Below are 21,780 nucleotides of genomic sequence, written 5' to 3'. Positions count from 1 at the left end.
CACTCCTCCCCTGAATTTCACATTTTCTTGACTTGGTTCCTTTTTTTTTGCCTTTTTTTTAATTTTCTGCCCATACAGTTGGAACATTGATAATGTTCTTACAGTGGCCATAATGGCACATGGCCTGAGAAGTGTCATTCTAAGAGTAGTCTTTCCACATCTTAATGATTACATTGTTGGCTAACCTTAGTTCAAGAGTTTCTAAATGTGAAAAAAAAATGGACAAGATCTTCATAGACAGAAATTTCCTTAAAAACAAAATTTCTTGGAGAATAAGGAATTGTCCATGTGACCTCTGCACCTGGATAACAAGAGCCATCCTCCCTTCCCCATTTTCCAAGAGATTCCAAACCTTTTACCATCACCTGCTAATCAGGGCACACCTTTGCTGATTGGATAATCAACCAATCTGTGTGTGAACTATTTACTAATCTGAGCTCTACTGAGCTGTTTTATCCTTTTTTTTTACTACATTTTACTTCTTATTACAGCACCATTCTAAATGCTTTAGATACTTAAGAACACACTTAATGAGGAAAAATGCTTAAAGGCAGCAGATGCCTTTATTATAGCAGATGGTTTATTATACCTTTAAAAAAAAAGCATTTACCCTAATATGTGAAAGTACAAATCACTAATGAGCACATCCCTCTGCTCTAGTTCCAGATGATAAGTAAAAGCAAAGGATCCTAATTATGGGAAGGAGGTGTTTTGAGAATCCCTAAAAAGGACAGAAAAAGAGTTTGATAAAAAAAATGATTTCATTAATAATGTAATCACTTTCCATTAGAACATACCATATCCAAAAAATAATAGGATGCTGAATCAGAAGACCCAAATTAAAGTAGTCACTGAGGCACTTTACTAACCATGTAATTCTGGGCAAATCACATTATCTTTCTGAGTTTCAGTTTCCTGATCTACGAGATGGGGTTAATAATATACTAGCCACCTCCCAGGATAGTTTTGATTACATCACTGTAAATTCACAAACACTACATAAATGTTAGGTTACTTTTATTATTAGCACCTTGAAAACTATAAGCAGCTGGCTGAATGCCAGTATGTACTTGGTAATTTTTATATTTTAATGTAATTTAATCATCTTTTTTGTGTTTTCAGAGAAAAAATGACCCCTACTCACTCGCTTCCATTGTGTCCTTTGAAGTTAAAAAGATGCCATATAATGACCAACCGGCACAACTTCCAGAAGGAAAAGTTGCTGTAAGTATCATACTGAAATGTCAGCTTCCACAAAAGAATTAAATGACCAGTTGGTCATTCTTCTTATGCTCATAATTATATGCAAGAGTCTCTTTGCATCAATCACTGCTTTCTTATTTGGGAAGTACCCTAATTACTTTTTATCTGATTTTATGAAATGTGTAAATCTCTTCTAAAATTAATTTTCCTGGAATCCTTATAGTCTTTATTTTATTAGCCCTTTGAGGCAGTTGTTGACTGTTTATTAAGTTGCTTCCATGTGAATGAATATTTGAAGTTAGGAAGACTTAAGTCCTGCCTTGGGCACTTTCTAGCTATGTATCCTTAAGCAAAATTCACTTAGCAGGCTTCAGCCTAAGTTTCCTCATCTGTAAATAGCAATGATATAGCACCTATCTCACAGTAAAGACCTTATGAGATAACTTATGTGATTCCTTTTTTAAAAATATGAAGCACAATATGGCTGATTATTTTCCTAGATCCCTGCAAATGGCAAATCCATAATAAGTAGTTACTGGAATTGCCGTCAGAGGGTCTGGATTCAAGTTCTGACATTCCCTGGGTAACCCTGATCTGAGTCATTTTCCATGGTTGGCCATCTGATTTCTCTCTGATAAAATGAAAGAGCTGAAATGGATAATACCTCTCCCCACTCTAAAACTATGACCTTATGAATTAAACTTTTCTGTATGTTATGTATTTTGTTTTAGGAAATTAGTTGAATGTGTAGTATTGGTGATCAGATAGCAAGCTTTATTATTACTGTAATAATAGAATCATTTTGTTACAATGGCAACAATAATATCATTGAAATAAACTGCCAAGGGAGGATCCAGAGAACCAAATTCTGTCCCAATTGAGACCATGAATTGGAAGTATTATTTTGGGTTGTTTTCCTTCTGCCCTCTACCCACATAAGGAACTTTCTTCTTCTCTTAAGCAAATGTAGTACTGCTAAAAGAAGCCAACTTTGGTGTGACAGAGGGGTCACCATTGCCAGGTCTTTTTCCCCCCACAGCTGTAAGGGAATGATCAGAGCCAGGAAGCAGGAAAACATGATAAGATCCAAAAGCTCATTCCATAGTCATCCAACAAATAAATACTTGCGATCTTTGACAGGAGATCTAACTCTTGAACTACTGCTGTTTTGAAGAAATAAGATGGTAAATGAATATAGTATCTTACCAGTGGTTTGTTAGAGAAGGCTCTTACTAATGCAGGATAGTCAACTGTTTAAATTTTCAGTGTGAGCTTATACACATCAGAAATGAGTAAGTGATATACGTCTTGCCTTGATTTTCTTTGTTGTTGTGATTATCAGGATTTAAAAAAGGAATTCAGATTAAATTTAACAGTATATACTCCATACATTTTTTTCCCTAGAAAGTATTTATAAGCACACCCTTTTTAACCCAATTCTAGTCTATGGAGAGGTAGGGTGGCTCGGTAGAAAGTTTAGTGGATCAATTCCATAGAGACCCCAAATTCAAATCCTGACTTTGACACTTATTTACCTATGTGAACTTGAATAAATTAGGTATCTGAAGTTCATGCCCATTTTTCCTACTTGGGAATACTTGAACTTGGGGTTTTCAGTAATGTAAATATTAAGATATGAAAAGCTTACTCTTAGGATACCTCTTCTTAGACCATGTGCCATTTATGCCTTAGCAAGAATATTGTCAATGGACAGAAAAAAAAATTCCTCAGGAGGTCTAATTTCTCATAAGAGTCCAAAAAGGAAACAGAAAGACAAAAGCCATTAGGAATTTGACAACCCTTGGACCACCTGAGAAAACACAGGGGGCTTGGCATGTGTTTCTTCTCTAAGTGGTCATTAATTGCTCCTGAGAGGGAAGAGAAGAGCAATTCTCCTCCATAATGAAAGTCCAGTCTGTTGAAGAGAGTGAGGCAGGCAAACAGCTTAGTTTTATAGACCATGGGAGAGGGTAGCTCTTCTGAAAAGAGTTTTTTCTCCTGACTCTCAAGTCACCAGTCATCTTGAAGGCAACCCTAACCTCTGGGAATCAACCAGAGGAGTTACCTGTGTTTTCTCAGCAAGCTGTCATTACCCATGCCTACCTCCATACAAATTCAAATGTTCCTGCCCAATTGTGTCATCCAATTGATTAGGAAACTCATAAAATTAATCAAAGTGTCTCTAGTCAACTTCCACTACCCCACTACCCTTTACATGAAAGATAATTCCAGAGGCAAAGGAGAATGCATTTTTCTGTATGTTTGATGTCTGTCAACTAAAACTTTTCTGGGCATATCATTTTAGATTTTTACAAGCTGATAAAAAAAATTTATTGTGATATTTCAGGGCAAATGCCCCAACTCTTTCTTCATTTAGCTCTGTTACTTTTTTTCTTTTTTGCTCACAGATGCATAGTGTCTTTTTGATTTATGATCAGACTAGAAAATAGAAGTGGTTTTGATTTTTAATATTGAGTATTCATTCAGAGGGTTTCAAAGCCTAAGAGTTCTAAAAGAAAAATGCAGCTCCTTTGTTTTCGGTCAGCATGTGCCCAATAACGGAAACACATGTTGCAGTGATCACCAGCAATAATACTGCACCATCCGGTGGGATCAGCCACAAGTGATGGCCTGCTGTTCTCACAAGTCTCTGACGGACTCCATGATGATCCTTCTCCCAGGTACAGCAGTTACAGAGAAAAAGAAAAGGAGCTTGTTATTTGATGCTCATGATTTACTACCCAATATCTGCAAAGATTATTGGAGAACCATTGAGGGAAAAAAAATGATTTCTGGTTCCCCAGTATCTGGATGGTCCATCAAGCTATTTCCAGGCCCAAGCTGGATCCTGGGACATGGAAATATTCCTTCAATATTATGAGTTGAAAGAATTCTGCTTTGAACTATCAAAAAAAAATTTTTGCTGTCTCTAAAAGATATTGATGCTCTCATTTTCCAAACAGACCAGATTTCCAAAGACTAAGAAAGAAGTGTAGCATGCACAAGGGTTGATAGGTTGAAGACAAGAGCTACAATTGTACAAAAGCTACAAGAGCTCTGTCCTTTTCTGAATACCCTTGGGTAAGACACTTAACCTCTTGGTCTCCTCCTTTGTAACATCTAACACTAATATTTGTTTGTCTCTCAATTCTCTGACAAGGATTGATGGGTTAGTCTCCACTCCCTTTTCAACATGGTCATAATTCATCTATTTTCTCTGTGTTACATAGACTTTGTAGCAGAAAAAAATGTCTATTCACTAGCAACCATCCATTCTCTGCTTTTAGTCACTGAATCATTCATGCAAACTAACATTTGGTCTGGTGAGAAGGAAGAAAAGAGATGCATCATGAGAAGAGTTTAAGTCTAAAAACTGAATCATTACAACTGACAGTGAAATCATTTAGAGCCCTGCTGATGATCTCTGTGCTTCTATTTCCTGTCATCAATGTGGACTTCATTAGGTGGCTTTCAGAGAGAAATCTGGTGTCTTTGGTAGAGTTCAAAAGCAGTTGCTTATAGAAGAGAAATTCTTCTCTTAAAAAGAACTATAAAATTAGAATATGATCCACATTATGAATCTAAAATTCTAAATGTACTATTCCCCTCCAAATAGAGACAGGACAGGGGGCAAACAAACAATCATGGTGGTGTTGGAAGTTCAGATAACACCCCTGAACCTCATCAATTCATCTAGTCACACTGGGTTTCAATGCACTCATCTGGAAAGTGAGGCAACTGGTCTTGATTTCCTCTGAGAAAAAGTCTGTGAACTTGTGTGTGTGTGTGTACTGGGTATATTCATACATATAAATATATAGGATACATGAATCCATTCCATTTGGACTCATTACCCTAGAAAAATGAAAAGAAAAAATTGATCTAACAATGTTCTTCATATACAGGATATCTTACTTTTTGTTTCGTTTTGCTAATAATAAAAAAGAAGACTTGATCTATAAGATTGTATATATTATGGTTATGTATTCATATGTCTATATTATGCCTCTCAACCAGGACCATCTCCAGGTCTTATCTGACCCCAGATGCTCCAGAGGAGAAAATGAGGCTGGGATTTAGTACAGCAGCCCCCCCTTACACACACACACACACACACACTCACATTCGATTCAAATGTTTGTCATGGCCTCACCTCCCTGTTGTCATGGTCTTCTTTGAGAATAAAAGTCAAGCATTATATAAGTTTTTACATTATGTTTATTATATATACATATGTATGTATGAGTATAGATAGCTAGCTCTGATTCCCATCCCCCTACCCTTATCCAGAAAAGCAAAGATTGAATATGGTGTGGTGGAAAGAATATTGTGAAGAAAAAGATGTGAATTCCTATTCCCATTATTAACATTTACTAGATGTGTCCCAAATCACATAGCATCTCAGAGCTTCAATTTCCTTATCAATAAAATGGGAATAGTAATATGTATGGTACCCACCCTACAGGGTTGTGAGACTCCACAGTTGTTGAGTTGTGATATCTGTGCACACATGTGCAAATGTGTATATGCATGTATAATATATATTTATAATGTGCATATTCATGTATGTACACCTAAATAATAATTTTAAAACAATAGAACTTTATCTAAATCAGTATCCATTGTAATTATATTTATTATCATAACTATCTTCAGGAATGGGTGGTGGTGGTGGTGGTAGAAATCATAGATTCCCACTAAGAGGGCTTTTTAATCATGAATTCTCACCTAGAAAATTGCATAAGTCTCCTAATAAGTCCTCCTAAATGTCCCATAAGCATCTAAAACTCAACAGATCCATAATGGAATGCATTTCCCCCCATTAAACTTACCCTTCTTAATATCCCTGCACTAGGAGAGGACCCCATCATTCTCCCAGTTAGGTCAATTCCTAAAGCAGAGGCTTGTCTCTGTGGCTCCCTATTGTCTCTCCAAAAAAAGTTTGCTATTTAAAGTCCTTCACGATCTGACTGCAACCTCTCTTTCAGTGTTGATTATACATTATCTCTCTTCACATACACTACATTTACTTATCTTTACCTAGAATGCCCATCACACCTAGACTCCTCTCCTTCCTTTCTGTAATCTCTTGGAGCTTACAGTACATGGAATGTCTTTATATTCCATTCTTCTATTTTATTTTATTCTATTCTTTTCTATTCTATTTTGTTGTCCTCTGCTATTCTCTCCCTCTCTCTTCCCACACACACACACACACACACACACACATATATACAAACATATACATATATATAAATATCTACATGTGTATAGTTTACTTAATAGCATACGTATTGAAGAGCTCCTTTAGAATGCAAGTTTCTTGAGGATGGACCCTGTTCTGTTTTTGACTCTATTCCTGGTTCAACATAGGTCCTTAATAGGATTGTTGAAGTGAGCTGAAATAAAGAAGGGGTGGGGGCATAATCCTCTAGGACATAGACTAGGGGGAAAGGATTGAATATTTTGAAAAGCCATTATTTAGGTTGTTTTTCATGTTCATCTTTTTTATGTGAACAATTTCAATTTATTTTTCTATCAAATGCTTGTTAAATTGTTACCCTATCCAATATTACAGGTTTTGCTCTTGATACTGTAACCATGATACCTTGGCACACTTGTTTTAAACATCCTTGTAACTCCCAATGAAGACTGTTTATACAAGGGTTTTGTAGCACATAAATACAAATGTCATTGTTAATTATGGCTTCAAACATAAGAGAGCTTTTTACCTTCTACGTTGATATTTTGTCAAAACATACAAAAACATATCGTAAATGTCAGATAATAAAATGAGGTCATAATAAAGTTTTATTTATGTCCTTTTAAACCCTATTTGTTTTTTAAAAAAAGATTTAAGATTTGATGAAGGGGAGATTAGATGTTCATGATTTAGTAGCCTTAGGAAAAAATCTAAGTTACTTATGACTTTATATTTTTAAGTGGCAAGTAACTGGGTTAAGTGAATTGTTCAAGTTTCATATAGGGTTTTTTTAAATAGACCCCCCCATTTCTAGGTAAGGGTAAAATAGAAACTCCCACTAACTACTTAGCTGTCAATATGCTTAATTATTTTTTCCTTTAACTTTCAACCATAGTTCTTTGGAACTTTAATTTGCATTCATGGAACAATTTTTAACTTCCAACTGGAAGTCCACAGGTTTCTTATGAAGCATGGGATCATATTATTAGTAATGATGATGATGATGATGATGATGATTCAGAGGAATCTCAGCATCAATCTGTCCTTTGAGTCTTCTTTAGCGCTAGCATTATCGATATGTCTGCCCTATAATGACGTTCCTCTGTTACTGCAGCTAATAAATCCTATTGGACAAAATCCAAGAAAAATCTGCCTTGCGAGGAATTGTGCTTCATGGTTTTTGCAGCAAAGTTTCATACTAATTATAATCAAAACAAAATAAGGATCAGAAAAACATCAGAAAGCACTTAGTATTTAAAAAGATGATAAAACTGGCCAAAACATATTTGTCGATCTGCAAGCATTTATTTAGTTGCAGTTGTTGTTATAGTTGTTGAGTCATATCCAGCTCTATGTGACCCCATTTGGATTTCCTCAGCACATATTGAAGTGGTTGGCCATTTGCTTCACATATTTATTTTACAAATAAGGAAACCGAGGCAAACAGCTTTAAGGGATTTGCCCAGGATTACACAGATAGGAAGTATCTGAGGTCAGTTTGAACCTAGAAAGATGAGTTTTCCTCACTCCAGTCCCTGCTCTCTATCCATTGCACCAGTTCTAGAGGCATCAAGAAAGATAAAATTAGCTCCAGTCCTCCAGGAGCTCACATTCTAATTGGAGAGACAACATGTAAATAACGAGGTACGCACAAAAGTAGTTGGACCATAGCCTGCAGCCACTCACTATTAAGCAATCTCAGAATTAATGAGCATCATTACTTACCTATTACCCATTCCCAAATAATTTCTGACATTCTTATTGTACATCAGGAGGGGGCAGACTCTTGATATAGAAATCCTGTCTATCAGAGCAGAGCCACAACTTACTTTTATCTCATGGCCTTAGAGGGTTGGGTAAATAATGTACTTGGGGTGGCATGTCTCTTATTCATCAGAAGAAGGACTTGAATCCAGGTTTTTCCTGACTCCAAGGTTGGCCATTTCTCCTCTTTGTCATGCTGTCACATTTCATTCTAAACTTGAGAAATGATACTTCTACTAGCATCTACTAGTAAGGCATTATTGGATCAAGTCATGAGGGGTTTGAGCATAGGATGCAAGCATAGTGTCCCAAACTTAAAAAAAAAAACCACAAGACTCTTCTTTGGGTTCTCTTATCTTGATAGACAGTAAATAAATAGCAGACCTTCCTCTTAAGATGATGATTACCTGAGCTCTTTCCCTTCAACAAAGAGCTCAGGGAGATAATGGATATCAATTTTGCTAAGTGCTGACCTTAATCAACTTCCATCTGCAAGATAGACTGTCCTTAAATGTGCTTTTGTCTCCTCTCTATTGACAGCTAACTAGTTAGTGGGATTTTCTATTTTACCCTTATCTGGAAATTGGGTGCTATTTTAAAAAACCTAGATGAGACTTGAACAATTCACTTGGAGAAAGAACTCTTTCTCCAAGATTGGTCTATGACTTCCCTAGTCAATAACGGGAGGGAAGGGTAAAAGAATGAGCCTTTATTATATTATGCCAAATTTGATATTCACAACAACCTAGGAGGAACTGTTATTATCCCCATTTTACAGTGAAGGAAACTGAGGCAAACAGATGTTAAGTGTCCTGTCCAAGATGACAGTCACTTAGTGTCTGAAGACAGAGTTGGATTCAGTCCACTCTCCTTTAGTGAGAATGAAAAAAACCTCAATGCTGAGTAATATTTTCTTTCCACAGAGATTGATTTTTTTTGTGCTAGTAAAGTCAACAGCAACCTCACCAAATACACAAACAAGCCAAATGAGGACCTCAGACCACATTGCAATTGTGCTCTAGGTCAGAGGGGATGTAAAAAGTCTTTTATCCCCTGCACAGATGGTATATTTATTACCTAAAACTTCAGAAGGCCAGAACCAAGGTCTGGGAAGAGGGAACTTGAGGAGGGAAGGATAAGGATGAGTATCAAGTAATGATGAGCTCATTGCTAGTCATGTCATTAAGGTTGGGCCATCTGGATCTTTGTAGACTGAGGAAAGTAATGACAAACTGAGAGTTTTAGAAAATCTGACTCCCTAAATGATTCTAGATTAGGATATTCTCATCTACTATTGCTTCTCTTAAGACTCTTGCCTCAGCAATAGAAACACAGAGAACTCTTCTAAAATATTTGCTTTGGGACAGCTAGGTGGCATAATGGATAAAGCACCAGCCCTGGAGTCAAGGAGTACCTGGGTTGAAATGCGGTCTCAAACACTTAATAATTACCTAGCTGTGTGGCCTTGAGCAAGCCACTTAACCCCATTTGCCTTGTAAAAACCTAAAAAAACATAATAAAATAAAATATTTGCCTTTTCTGAAGAGACAAGCAGTATCCTTGGTATTAGAAACTTCCCTTGAAGAAATTTTCTATCAATAAACTTCCTCTCCCTGTTTGGCAATTTATAATCTTCAAGAGTTCCCTAGGGTGCCAAGATGTTAAGTGCCTTGCTGAGAGTCACATGGCCAGATTGTGTCAGTGGTAGATATAGAACCCAAGTCTTCCTGATTCCAAAGACGTCTTCCAAGGAGAATATACATCCTCTCTCCAAAATCTTTAGTGGTCTTTTTGTGGCCAAGTGTGGCTCTTGGTTGTCAAATTTTAGAAATGCTTCATCAATCTTTACTGTTCCCATGTATCCCATCAAAGTATTCAGTTTTTATTCGGTTTTTTTTTTCAATCATATCCAGCTCTTCCTGATGCCATTTGAGGTTTTCTTGGCAAAGGTACTGGAGAGGTTTGCCATTTCCTTCTCCAGTACATTGGACAAATGAGGAAATTAAGCTTTAAGTGACTTACCCAGGCTCATTTAGCAAGTAAATGACTGAACTTAAATTTGAATTCAAAAAGATGAGTCTTCCCTGACTCCAGACCTGGTGACTCATCCACTGCTCCACCTGGCTGCCAAAGTATGTGCTAGATTATACTCACTCTATTCTTTCATTTATTATTAAGGGAAAAAAAGGTTTTATTTTATTTTGTTAAAAATGGATGTCTGGTTGCTTATTAAACAGTGGCTTGAATAAGAAACAGTTGATTTTTCCATGAGATAATAATTTAGGTAAAATTCAAAGAAGAAGAATGACCAGTTCCCATCATTGCCATAGAGTTCTTATTTAAAAAAAAAAATGCTTGGTGAATTTCAACCATATGGCAGAAATTACACAGAACATAGAATAAGACTTGAAGTTGACCTTTAGACACATTTGCAAGAATCCTGAAGTTTTCCATTGCAATTTTGCTTTTTTGGTGGGTCACAACAATTGGAATAGATGATCTTTAAACTCTCTTCTGGCTCTAAAAAGTTATTAATGTAAATTCAGCACATTTACAGAGTACTATGCTAGGGACCAGGGAAAATGTAACGCTGAGATATTGCTTTTCCATGGAGCAGTGCACAGAAAGCTGGATCTATAGCCAGAAGATCTGCACTCAGCTCCCACCTCTGACTTTGGGTGAGCCACTTCATTTCTCAGGGCTTCTGTTTCTTCAACTAGAAAATGAAGGCATTGGAAGAGATGACCTTATTAAGGTCCCTTCCACCTCCAAATTTATGGTTTTACCTAGGAATGATCAAGAAAATCATTCATAGCATCCTAAAAGCAACTCAGAGACAATATATCTTTTTTTTCCTTTTATATTGCTATGATTGTTGAATGGAATGGAATTAAGTTCATTCCATTAGGACATGATACATATTTAGAGGGAAAAATATAAGATGAATGAATTAAAAAATGCATTTAAGAAATGTGAAGTACCATGGAGATCTGCAAGACAAATGAGAGGAAAGCAGATATGACTTGATGGAAAAGGTGAAATTTGACTGGTTTTAAAAGAATGTATAGGAATTTGAGAAAGGGATAGTATATTTCAGGCAAAGGAAACATAACAACCAAGACAGAGAAATAAATAAAGTCAAATATGGATAATGGAAAGCAGTCCAGTTTGGCCTACATTAAAGAAGGGTAGGCTTTTAGATCCAGAGCCAGAAAAAAACTCAAAGGCTTCTAGACAATACTTTTATCCTACAGATGAGTAAACTGAGACCCAGAGAGTTGAAGTGACAATACAAGATGAGAGTGGAAGGATGAGGTGGTTCCTTGAATACTCACTATGATTATATCTCCAACCAATTGACAGATTGTGGCTAAATTGTATTAGAAGTTAGATTAGAACCTCGAACCTAGGTTTGCCTAGAACCCTGGTGACTTTAGGTGTCTTTAAAAATACTACCTAGTAATTTTTCTTAGGGTATTGAAGAATTGCAAGCCTATTTCAGGAGTCATAGTCCCCAAGAAGCATATTAAGACAAATAGGTGAGATCAAGTTTCTTTCTAAGGGTCATTGTAAAATTGATTTAATTTCCAAGGAAAATTAATAATAGAAGGGAAAATACAGTGAGCAGATTAATAATAAAGAATATACTTTTCAATTTGCAAAGTATTCACATACATTATCTTGTTATAGCTCACAATTCTTTGAAGCAGAAACTTGGTTTATTTTATCAATTCAAGACCTATGATTTCATTGCTATAGGGAAATACCAATGAGAAAGTTTCACGTAAGGATGCAAATCCCCAACTGCTCTGAGCTTCATAATATTGGAAAGTTATCTAAGACCCTGAAAGCTCAAATGTCAATCAGTATGTCTTACAGATTTTAAAATTGGTTTTCCATCCCTATACCATATGGAAAGGGATCATTTAAGAGTTGGAAGTGATCATCCTGTGGCTATTTAGTTCAACCCAGGCACAAAAGGAATCCTCACTCTGACATATCTGTCCCTAAAAACTTTGTTAAAATCTAAGTAAACCATATCCATTGTATTTCCCTCACCTACTAATTTAATAAGCCCATCCTAAAACAAAAAAGGTATTGAGGTTACGGTTGCATGAAATGTTCTAGTCTCTGTTTGAAGAAAGATGTCCAGGGAGAGGGGGATCTACCACCTCTTGGAGAAGCCCATTCCACTCAAATAGATCAGAAGTTTTGTTGTGTTTTCTGGGGGAAAAAGGTTCAACTTACCTCTTTGTAATGTCTAATCAGTGCTGTTGTTCAATGTCTTTATTTACTGCATTGCCCAGAACTAAACACAATACTTCAGATTAGACATCATGTTAAATTCAATGGGACAATCACCTCCCTATTCCTGGAATCAATGCTTCTTTTAACTTAACCCAAGATGGCATTGGGGTTTTTTGGTTGCCATAACCAGATTGCTGACTCCTATTGAGTTTGCAAGCAGATCTTTTCCAGAAAAGCTGCCTAACCTTGCCTCCCCATCTTATACTCATGAACCTGATAGTTTTGTACCCAGCTGTAAGACTTTACATTCATCCCTAATGAATTTCATATACTTTCATGATTCCAATTAAAGAGCTTTACTCATTTTTATCTTCTCATCTAATATGTGTCAAACAAATAAAACTGAAAGGTAGGGTAGTAAGAGGAGACTAAACCAAATATAAAGATCCTTGAAGTCTGCATACTGACATAGAAAACCATATATTAATATCATCTATAATCTATTTTTTAAATTTAGCTATTTCTCAATTACATTTTAATTCAGGTTGGATCACTCAGTTTTGTTGGTCCATGGGTCGTATATTTGATACCTCTGATCTAGTGTGTTAGCTATCTTTCCCAGTTTTGTGTCATCTGAAAATCTACCCATGCCTTCTATGATTTTATCCAGGATAATGATAAAATATTAAAGAGTGCAGGACCAAATAGATATCCCACTGAAGATCTCAATGGAGGTCTTACTGGGAATGACATTAACTCATTACCAGCTCCTTTTTTGGCCTACTCATGCAACAAATTCTGATTATTTTGGTCACTTATTCTAAATCTCTCCCCCCACTTGTTGACCAGAAAATTGGAGAAATTTTATTAAAGGCTTTGCTAAAATCAAAGTCAATGGTTCTTGATCTTTTGACAAGCTGGTAAGGCCTAGGGGATGCTTTTGAGAATAATTTGCATATAATATATATTATCTCAAAGGAAAATATTTTAATGGAAATACAGTTCAAAGACAACCTAAAGTCTATCCATAGATCAAAGGCTAATAATCCTTGTTCTAATAAATTAAATCCTTAGCATTTTCCTCTTCTATTTGTTTAACAATCCTATCAAAAAAAGAAAATGAGATGAATCTGGCAATGTCTAATCTTGATGGCACAGACTGGCTCTTTGTAATAATTACTTCCCTATTTATCTGTTATCAAATGTACCTTTAACTATTATAGAAATTGAAATCAAATTTATAACTACTAAAAGTGAGAAGCAAGATTTTGACCCAGTTCTATCTGACTAAATGTTCAGAAAAGGATTTAGTCTATATAGAATAAACTGCTTGTCATCACAAATGTTGAACTGGACCCTGACAGTCCATTGTTCCCTGACGTCTTTGGTCCAATTCTGGAAGAAGTGTTGCTTAAAAGAGAATTAGACAGTCAATTTTTGCTCTGTTGCCTAGTTGATTGTTCAACAGTCCCAAAAGCATGGGTCCACTCCAGTGCTTCAATGGTTATTGAGAATGAACAATTGAAAGCTTAAGCTTTCCCCTAATGGAGATAACCAGAGAACCATAGGAATTCCTGAATTGACTTTTTACACCTCATGTTCTTGGAAAGAACCCAGTGAGCAGCTTACCTGAAATGATCATCCCACTGTTTCATTGGGCCCATGATCCTTCCCTAACATTGCTGGCTGAACGTTGCCTCCTTGTGTGAATTCATTTTCAACTTAAAGCTTATTTTTTTGTCTCACATTTCATTTCAGATTAGAACATCAGTCATCTGGGCAACTCCAAATGTCTCCTTTTCAATCCCATTATGGGTTATCATATTAGCCATACTTCTTGGATTACTGGTCCTCACCCTTTTAACCTTAGCCTTATGGAAGGTAAGTCTTTGGTTTTTATCATTTTAGTTTTATCATTTTTGCCCTTCTTTTAGTCTGAAGAGTGATGAAATTGTCAAAAGAAGTAGAATACTTAACCCTGAACTCTTACAATCCTTAACTCTTCAGAGGAGCATAAAAGGAATGTTTATCACATATCTTGTTAGCTTTGGCAAATTTAATATGCTTGTGGAACTGATATTTAAGGAGACTGCTGTGGTTTTGTGCCTGCTTTCATGTTGGGAATTTAGTTGTAAATGAATTGTGAGAGAACTTGGCTTCATTATCCAAGACCAGACTTCTCCTTTCTGGAGCGCTGAGAGAGATGATGTCCTAACAATGACATTTTCTTGTGTAATTTACCTGGGTCCTTGGCTTTTTGTTGACATGAGCCTGTCCCTAATGTTTTGAAGGTTTTAAAGCTAATTAAATAATTGCCTTCAGAACAGGCCAATTTGGATGGGATCCTCTGAATGTCTGTTGGGCCAACAAGGTTACAAATTTAGTAACACTCTGTGAACTGCAATAATGTTTTTTTTTTTAATTTAAATACTTTTTTAGCCTGCGTCACTATTAAGCAATCTCAGATTTCCCTTCTTATGTGTGCTTTATCATGTTTTACTCCAGTGGTCTACAATAGGGACTAATTTTTGGCAGGACACTTTGCACCCATGCCAAGTTCTGTCTCGATTTACTTTCCAAAATAGAAATCTTATCACAAACACCACTACTATGGTAATAACTAATGCAAAGCACATCCCAGATGATTTTTGTCTGTTCTAGGTGCCTTACAAATACAACACATTCTTTCTTAAAACAACAAACAATAAGTCAGTGGGGGTCTTTACTTGATTTAGACCTAGCCAGAGGGGACAGCATCCATGCCTAATCTTGATCGGAATAATGGCTTCTATCCAACCTGTCAGAGACTGATGGGATGACCAGATTCTTCACCATTACCCTCCTCCAGCCCCTCACAAATGTCTAGTGTTCATGGTCTATAGACAGCTCACTTCTTACTTACTGTGAATGTTTGGATTTGTCAGAAACAGAGTCTACTGCGCTCCCCCAGAAAATCCACCGAGATTATAAAAGAAAGCAAAGTAATTCACTGTCTGGAAAAACAATATTTGCTTGTGTCTTTTGTCATCCTGTATTATAAATAGGTTATTTTCAAACCTGAAGAAATAGCCTTTCTACAGTGTCATATACTTAATGACAATAATATTTTTGGAGATTGAGTATTAGGTTAAGGTTCTGATATCAATAATCAGATAATTGACAGGAGGTGGCATTTAAATTTACACAAAAAGAAAAGTTATGAGCCAAACTTAGTGAACTAAAATTACTAACAGGGAGGAAAAACAATATAATCCTTCCACTGAAAATTTGGATTCCCAATGTGGGAGACCCCTTCAATCTTCCTGTAGAAGGGAATATAGTCTCCTAGAATAGGCATAATTTGGAAATTCACTGGATAAAGCTGCATCTAACCTTACCACTGGATTGCTGTGTGATCTCTAATGGAAAGGTTCAAGAGATCTGAGGACCCAGTTCAAACCTGAGCCTGGGTAACTCATTTTATGTTTCTGGGTTTAACTTCCTTAAAAAAATAGAGGACTTTAGGTTAGATGATCATGAAGGTCTCTTCCAACACTTAAAGGCTAAGGCTAAGACAATAAGCCCAGCCCTTCCCTTCATATCTTGAAAAATGTGAGGGAGAAAGCTAATTCTTAGAGAAATTTGTTCTCTGCAAGCAAGCAGTCAATGATCAATAATTTTTGTTCATCTTCAAAACATAGAGAAAATAAAATTAATGGGCGTTTTGTACTTCTCCCATAAAAATATATGGGGATTGGGGGCAGCTAGGTGGTGCAGTGGATAAAGCACTGGCCCTGGAGTCAGGAGTACCTGGGTTCAAATCTGGTCTCAGACACTTAATAATTACCTAGCCGTGTGGCCTTGGGCAAGCCACTTAACCCCATTGCCTTGCAAAAAAAAACCTAAAAAAAAGAACATATGGGGATCTACATAGAGCTGAAATAGACCTCAAAATCCAGGAGAAATTAAAAAAAAGTACTTCTCTACTGCCACATATCCATCCAAAAATAGATAACGATAAGATGAAGAAGAAAGGAGTTATTTTTTTCCCTCAACATTGAAAATCTAAATCAAAAAATGGACTTTCCCCTCTATAGGTAGATGGCATACAGACTGGAGAATTGGAGGAAGAAGGTGGAAAAAGAGAAGACAGGAGGGGATGAGTGGAAAGGAAAGAAGGAAAAAATACATACACACACACACACACACACACACACACACACACACACACACACTCACTCACTCACTCACTCACGGAAGAGTGGCCTTGGAATCAATATGGTTGGTTCAAGTTGTAGCTCTGGCCCATACTGACTGTTTAACCCTGGGCAATTCCCTACCTCTTAATATATCACCAAGCAATCCCTAAGAAAAGGATTATTTAGAAAGAGTCTATGAACCCCTAAGGGATATTTGGATGGATTTCAAGGGTTTCATGAACTTGGATAGGAAAAAAATTGCATCATTATTTTCACTTCTAATTGATATTTGGCATTTCTTTCAATTATTTAAAAACATCATGTTAAAAAAGTATCTAGTTCCAGACTGCCAGAGAAATCCAGGATACAACAAATTGTTAAGAACCCTAGTCTACGACTAAAAGTTGGAGAACAGGTATTCATTCAAGATAACTAGATGATGCAGTGGATAGAGCTCTGCTCCATAGTAGGCACTTCATAATTGGTTATTATTGCTGTATCTCTTTATCTACATTGGTAGAGAGAGAAACTCCCTTATTGTTTGTATGCTGATAGAATCACAGGCCTGGCCTAAAAATTTTTTATGTGTATATATGTCTGTATGAATATATGTATATACACATGTTTTTATAATTATTTCAGGTGCCACCTTGTAAGCTTATGCTGATTAAGGTTCAACAATCTGCTCTCAAAAAAAGCAAGACACACTTTCAAATTCAATCTGCATTCTTAATATTTTCCATTATTTTTTATCTAAACAACCAAGAAAATAAATCAAACCCCAATCTATAGTATTTCCTAATTTCCAAGGTAGAAATCCTACCCTTAAAAAGTTAATGACTCCTTTTTTTTTTCCTAAGGCAATGGGGTTAAGTGGCTTACCCAAGGCCGCACAAGTGTTTGAGGCCGGATTTGAACTCAGGTACTCCAGACTCCAGGGCCAGTGCTCTATCCACTTTGCTACTTAGCTGCCCCAATAATGAGTCTTAATGACAGTCATAGGTGACTCCTGTAGATCCCAGATATCAGACATTCTTTGGCATGGAGCACTCCACTTTTAATGAAAAATGCATTCTTTTTTTCAGGGTTGAAAAGTGTTTGTCTATATATCCATTTGTCTTATTTGTTTTTTTGATAGTGTGGATTCTTTGACAGAGCAAGACCTCCCCAGGATGATATGGCTGACAGAGAGCAATTAACAAACAACAAGGTTCCTGAAGCATGAAAAAAAAAAAGCCAATAACCCACCAACTCAATTGAAAAGAAAGAGACTGAAGCCAGCCGCCATGGAACCAGTGGGCATCGTGGTGATGCCATTTGAATTCTCTAGTACTTTGGGAACTCACCATGTGATGGGCATAACTCCTTTTGGGAAAGGACCTTCATCAAAACAGGCCTATGAATGGGGAGAGTTGTTTTGTTGTTCTGTTCCTAGTGTTCTAGATTTGTTAGATTCTTAGGCGGGATGGCTTACATTGCTTTCTAGATAAACCCAAATTAAGTTGCAAGGAGGAAATTCCCGAGTTGCTATAGAATCTAGAAGGTAAACTAGTGCACAGCCCTTCAAACACTACTGTATTAAGTAGAATATTTGACACCTCCCTATGGAAAAGAAACCTTTCTTCTGAAACTATGACTCAGGGAGACAAGCAATAAGTTGTTGGTACTGTGAAAGTACTTTTTAAAGCTACAAAGATAAACTTTTAGTGGGGGTTGTGAGTTATTTATTTTTCCCTCCTCTGTAGTTTGACATCAGGAATATCAGAGGACCCAGAGATCAAGATGTCATTACCCATGTTTGAAAATCATTTGCTCAACTCACAAAGAAGAAAAGGACATTGTGCAAACATTCTTCTTTCGAGAAGTAGCAGAATGTATACGTTATTTTGGAGAAAAGAGAATCAGTTCTAAGACTCAAGTTGCACATAATACTGTATCGTATTATACCTGTTGACATTAGCTTTATACCCACCATCCAGGGATTCTTGGCTGCCTAAATCGACGTCACTAAATGCTGCATATTTTTTTAGGTTTTTGCCCCTTGTGCTTTCAGTTATAATCTGTTCACGATATGTCATACTTCAGTAAATTCTTTACATTTTGTGTGTGTGCGCTTAAGTTATAATAATACAGCAACATTTCAAAAATTCTTTGGTGTAGGAACTGCCTCCACCTATTCAAATCACAACTCTCCTTTCAAAGACTGTTTTTTGGGAGTTTCTAAGGTGAAAAACGTTCCTCACTTTATGATCATCATCCCAATAATGAGCTTCTCTATGCTTGTAAGGCTATCCCTTACTAAGGGCATGACATCATTATCATCCATATCTAGTCATGTGTACAGTCTTTTTTAGTTTGATAAACCTGTCAGATCTTGAATTCCATTACTGTAGCCTTTGAGAAACCCAGTTCACCTCCATGCCAGAAAGAGGCTTCATAGTAGGACTTCAGTGAAGAATTTTTTGCTCTTTTTAAAAATTTTACTAACTTAATAGTAAGTAATGTTAGAATGTCCACAGTGCTACTTCAGAACAAAGTGAATTTCATCACGGTGGGATTTACAACACTCGCAAGAAATAGCAGATTAATATGGAAAAATGAATGGTCCTCATAGATCAAATATTTCAGTATATTTAAGGTTTAGAAGCTACAAAAATATTTGAGGTTTTTTTGAATCTAAATGTCTATTTTTACTACCAGCTTGTATTATCAACACCTAGAAAACATGTATCAGCCATGAACATAATGGAAGCATAAAATAATACAGACCTGAGATAAGTAAGAAAAGTGTCTCTTGAAAAATTCTTTAGAAATTATACTTTAGAACTCCAAATTCTGATTGCTTTTTGCTGTTCACCTATGATGTTAGTTTGGATAGCTTCAAGTAACAATCCTTTTATTAACTTTTTTCTTGTATTCATTTGAAATTGAATGCCCACCAAAAAAACCCTGATTTTTTAAAACCTACATATAAATATTCTCTCATTGTGTATAGCACCGTCATTGACAAACTTGGATTAGCCAGCCAGATTGTCACATCATCTGCACAATTTTGTCTTATTTTTATTACAATGAAACATCACATTTAAGAAATACAAATTTTATGTGCAATACTTCATTTACATATATATCTGTAGCATGTTTACACTGGCATTAATTTTTGTTTGTTTTATAAGAAGAAAAACTTTTTGAATTATACTGATGAAACAAGTATAAAAGACAAGGTTGACAGAAAGCCTTGAGTATACAATACAGTTGGAAAACTTGTATCACAGTTTGAACAATCATACTTTATTTAAAAAAATGAGCCAATGTTGCAGATACTAAATTTAAAAAAAAAAATCTTTCCTCAGTCTGGCAGGGAGCTGTTTGGCAACAGCTGTAAAATTTCAATAGAAACCAAAGAGGCACATGGAGAAACACAGTTACTTTGAGCAAAAGGTTTATTTCAGATTTCTCCTGCCTTGTAGATTCAACTTTCCTTTCAAGAATTTAGTTTCCAGTGTTTGTGAATTAAAATTACAATGGTGTTAAGGAGTTTTAGGGTTTCAAACCATCCCCCAAACCAGTGGGATTTTCAGCATCAATTACTGTCTCAGAATCTTCTAGAAACAGGGGCAACTGATGTAGAGACACCTGAGTCATGTGAATTGCAAAAACGTCTCTCCATATATGCCTGCCTCAGTGACTGGAATCTCACTCTAGATACACTTTCTGTTAAGTCCCAAAAGCTCTTCTGTCTCCAAGGACCCTTATGGAAATGCAGAGGCTGAGCTGAGTAACCCCTTTGGAAGCTATTTCACCTATCTAAGAGTAATACCTTGGCTAAGCCATCAGTTTCTTTGCTATTCATTTGTTTCATCTTCAAAATGAGGAGATCCTATGACTAAGGAATAATAAAAAATTCAATACCATATCTCAGTTAGGTAAGCTGTGCACATACTGTCATTTTTATTGATGAAGAAACTAACCCAGAAAAGTTGGCCCAATTCACATATATGATAAGTGAAATGACAATGATTGAGTCCAGCTCTTCTGATTTTCATTCCAACTCCATGGTGCCTCCCAGCTCTAACCATCTACAGTTGCACAACTGAAGACATCCTGGAACATGGCAGACCTTCCAGGAGAGGAAAAAAGTGTTCAAAAAGGTCTATAGGAGGATATTGACCTTGCTATGGACTTTTCCTATTGAGAAAATTGAAGGTCTCTTGCAGGGAGATGAGTATTGTCGAAATGTGCTGTCTCCTAAGGACTAGACCATAGAATGGTTTCATGGTTCTACATGATCCCCATCTGCTGCTTTCAGACATGGAAATGAGTGAAGTCATCATAGAAAAAGGGATCAAATGAAATGAGCTAAGGTGAATCAGCCCAGAGTAGTATTTACTGGGCATTCTTTCCCTACACAAAACATTAGATAAAGCAATGAATAATTGTTTTCCTTATTATAGTAATGTCAACAGCTTGAAAATCTGTATTTTTATATGCTTGCATAGTATAATTTTCATACATTTTTCATTCTTACAGCTAATTTGAAAATATTAAAAATGGGCAGATTAAGTTTTATAAACTTTGGGAATCCCATAAGCATGAAAATTGGATAGTTGGCAAAATAGTAAGAAAACACTACATTTCCATTGAAACTCCATTCTAAGAATGCAATCACTGTTAAATGGATATGTGTATATTGGCTAAGGCTTCCTTGTACCTATTTTTACCTTGTCACAAATAAAATACCAGGTGAAAGACAGATGACTTGTTTGATGTGTTTTGTTTCACATGCAACAAACAACGAACACACATTTCATATCTCGGTTCTTATACCTTCATTGGGGAGATTTCACATTTATTAAGCCAGCATTATAGGCTAACAATATTGTGCACCAATCCCCACCTCCACCTCCAGTATATGGGACAATGGTCCATCAACTTTGACACAAACTTAACACAACAAAATGCACCTAGATGCTTATTGAGCTCTCCAGAGACCATTGAGAACTCACCCAGATGCACACTGGCTAGGTTAAACCTAGTCTTTATTATTAGAAGAGATCCTTTGCTCAGTAACCATCCAAGAGAATGCATGGCAGTTAAAGCAGTTCTTGAAGGACTCTTCACCCAGACTATCATGTCCCAGAATAGACCAATTGACTATAACAGGAAATTCTTGAAACCCCCTCA

General features: G+C 36.3%; 1 protein-coding gene across 1 annotated transcript in view; it reads left to right on the top strand.

Moving 5' to 3' along the window:
• The window catches only part of ITGA8 (integrin subunit alpha 8), a 205,931-nt gene extending 184,441 nt beyond the window's left edge, over positions 1-21,490 (top strand). The window contains exons 28-30 of the mRNA XM_074192923.1: positions 1,123-1,224; positions 14,177-14,299; positions 17,735-21,490. Coding sequence (XP_074049024.1) covers positions 1,123-1,224; positions 14,177-14,299; positions 17,735-17,821 — 312 coding nt within the window. The 3' untranslated portion in view covers positions 17,822-21,490. The remainder of the gene's footprint in view (positions 1-1,122; positions 1,225-14,176; positions 14,300-17,734) is intronic.
• Positions 21,491-21,780: the final 290 nt, after the last annotated feature.

Source organism: Macrotis lagotis, chromosome 7 (assembly GCF_037893015.1).
Source record: "Macrotis lagotis isolate mMagLag1 chromosome 7, bilby.v1.9.chrom.fasta, whole genome shotgun sequence".
Taxonomy (NCBI): Eukaryota; Metazoa; Chordata; class Mammalia; order Peramelemorphia; family Peramelidae; genus Macrotis; species Macrotis lagotis.
The sequence above is the reverse complement of the archived record's forward strand: the minus strand, read 5'-3'. Positions and strand labels throughout refer to the sequence as shown.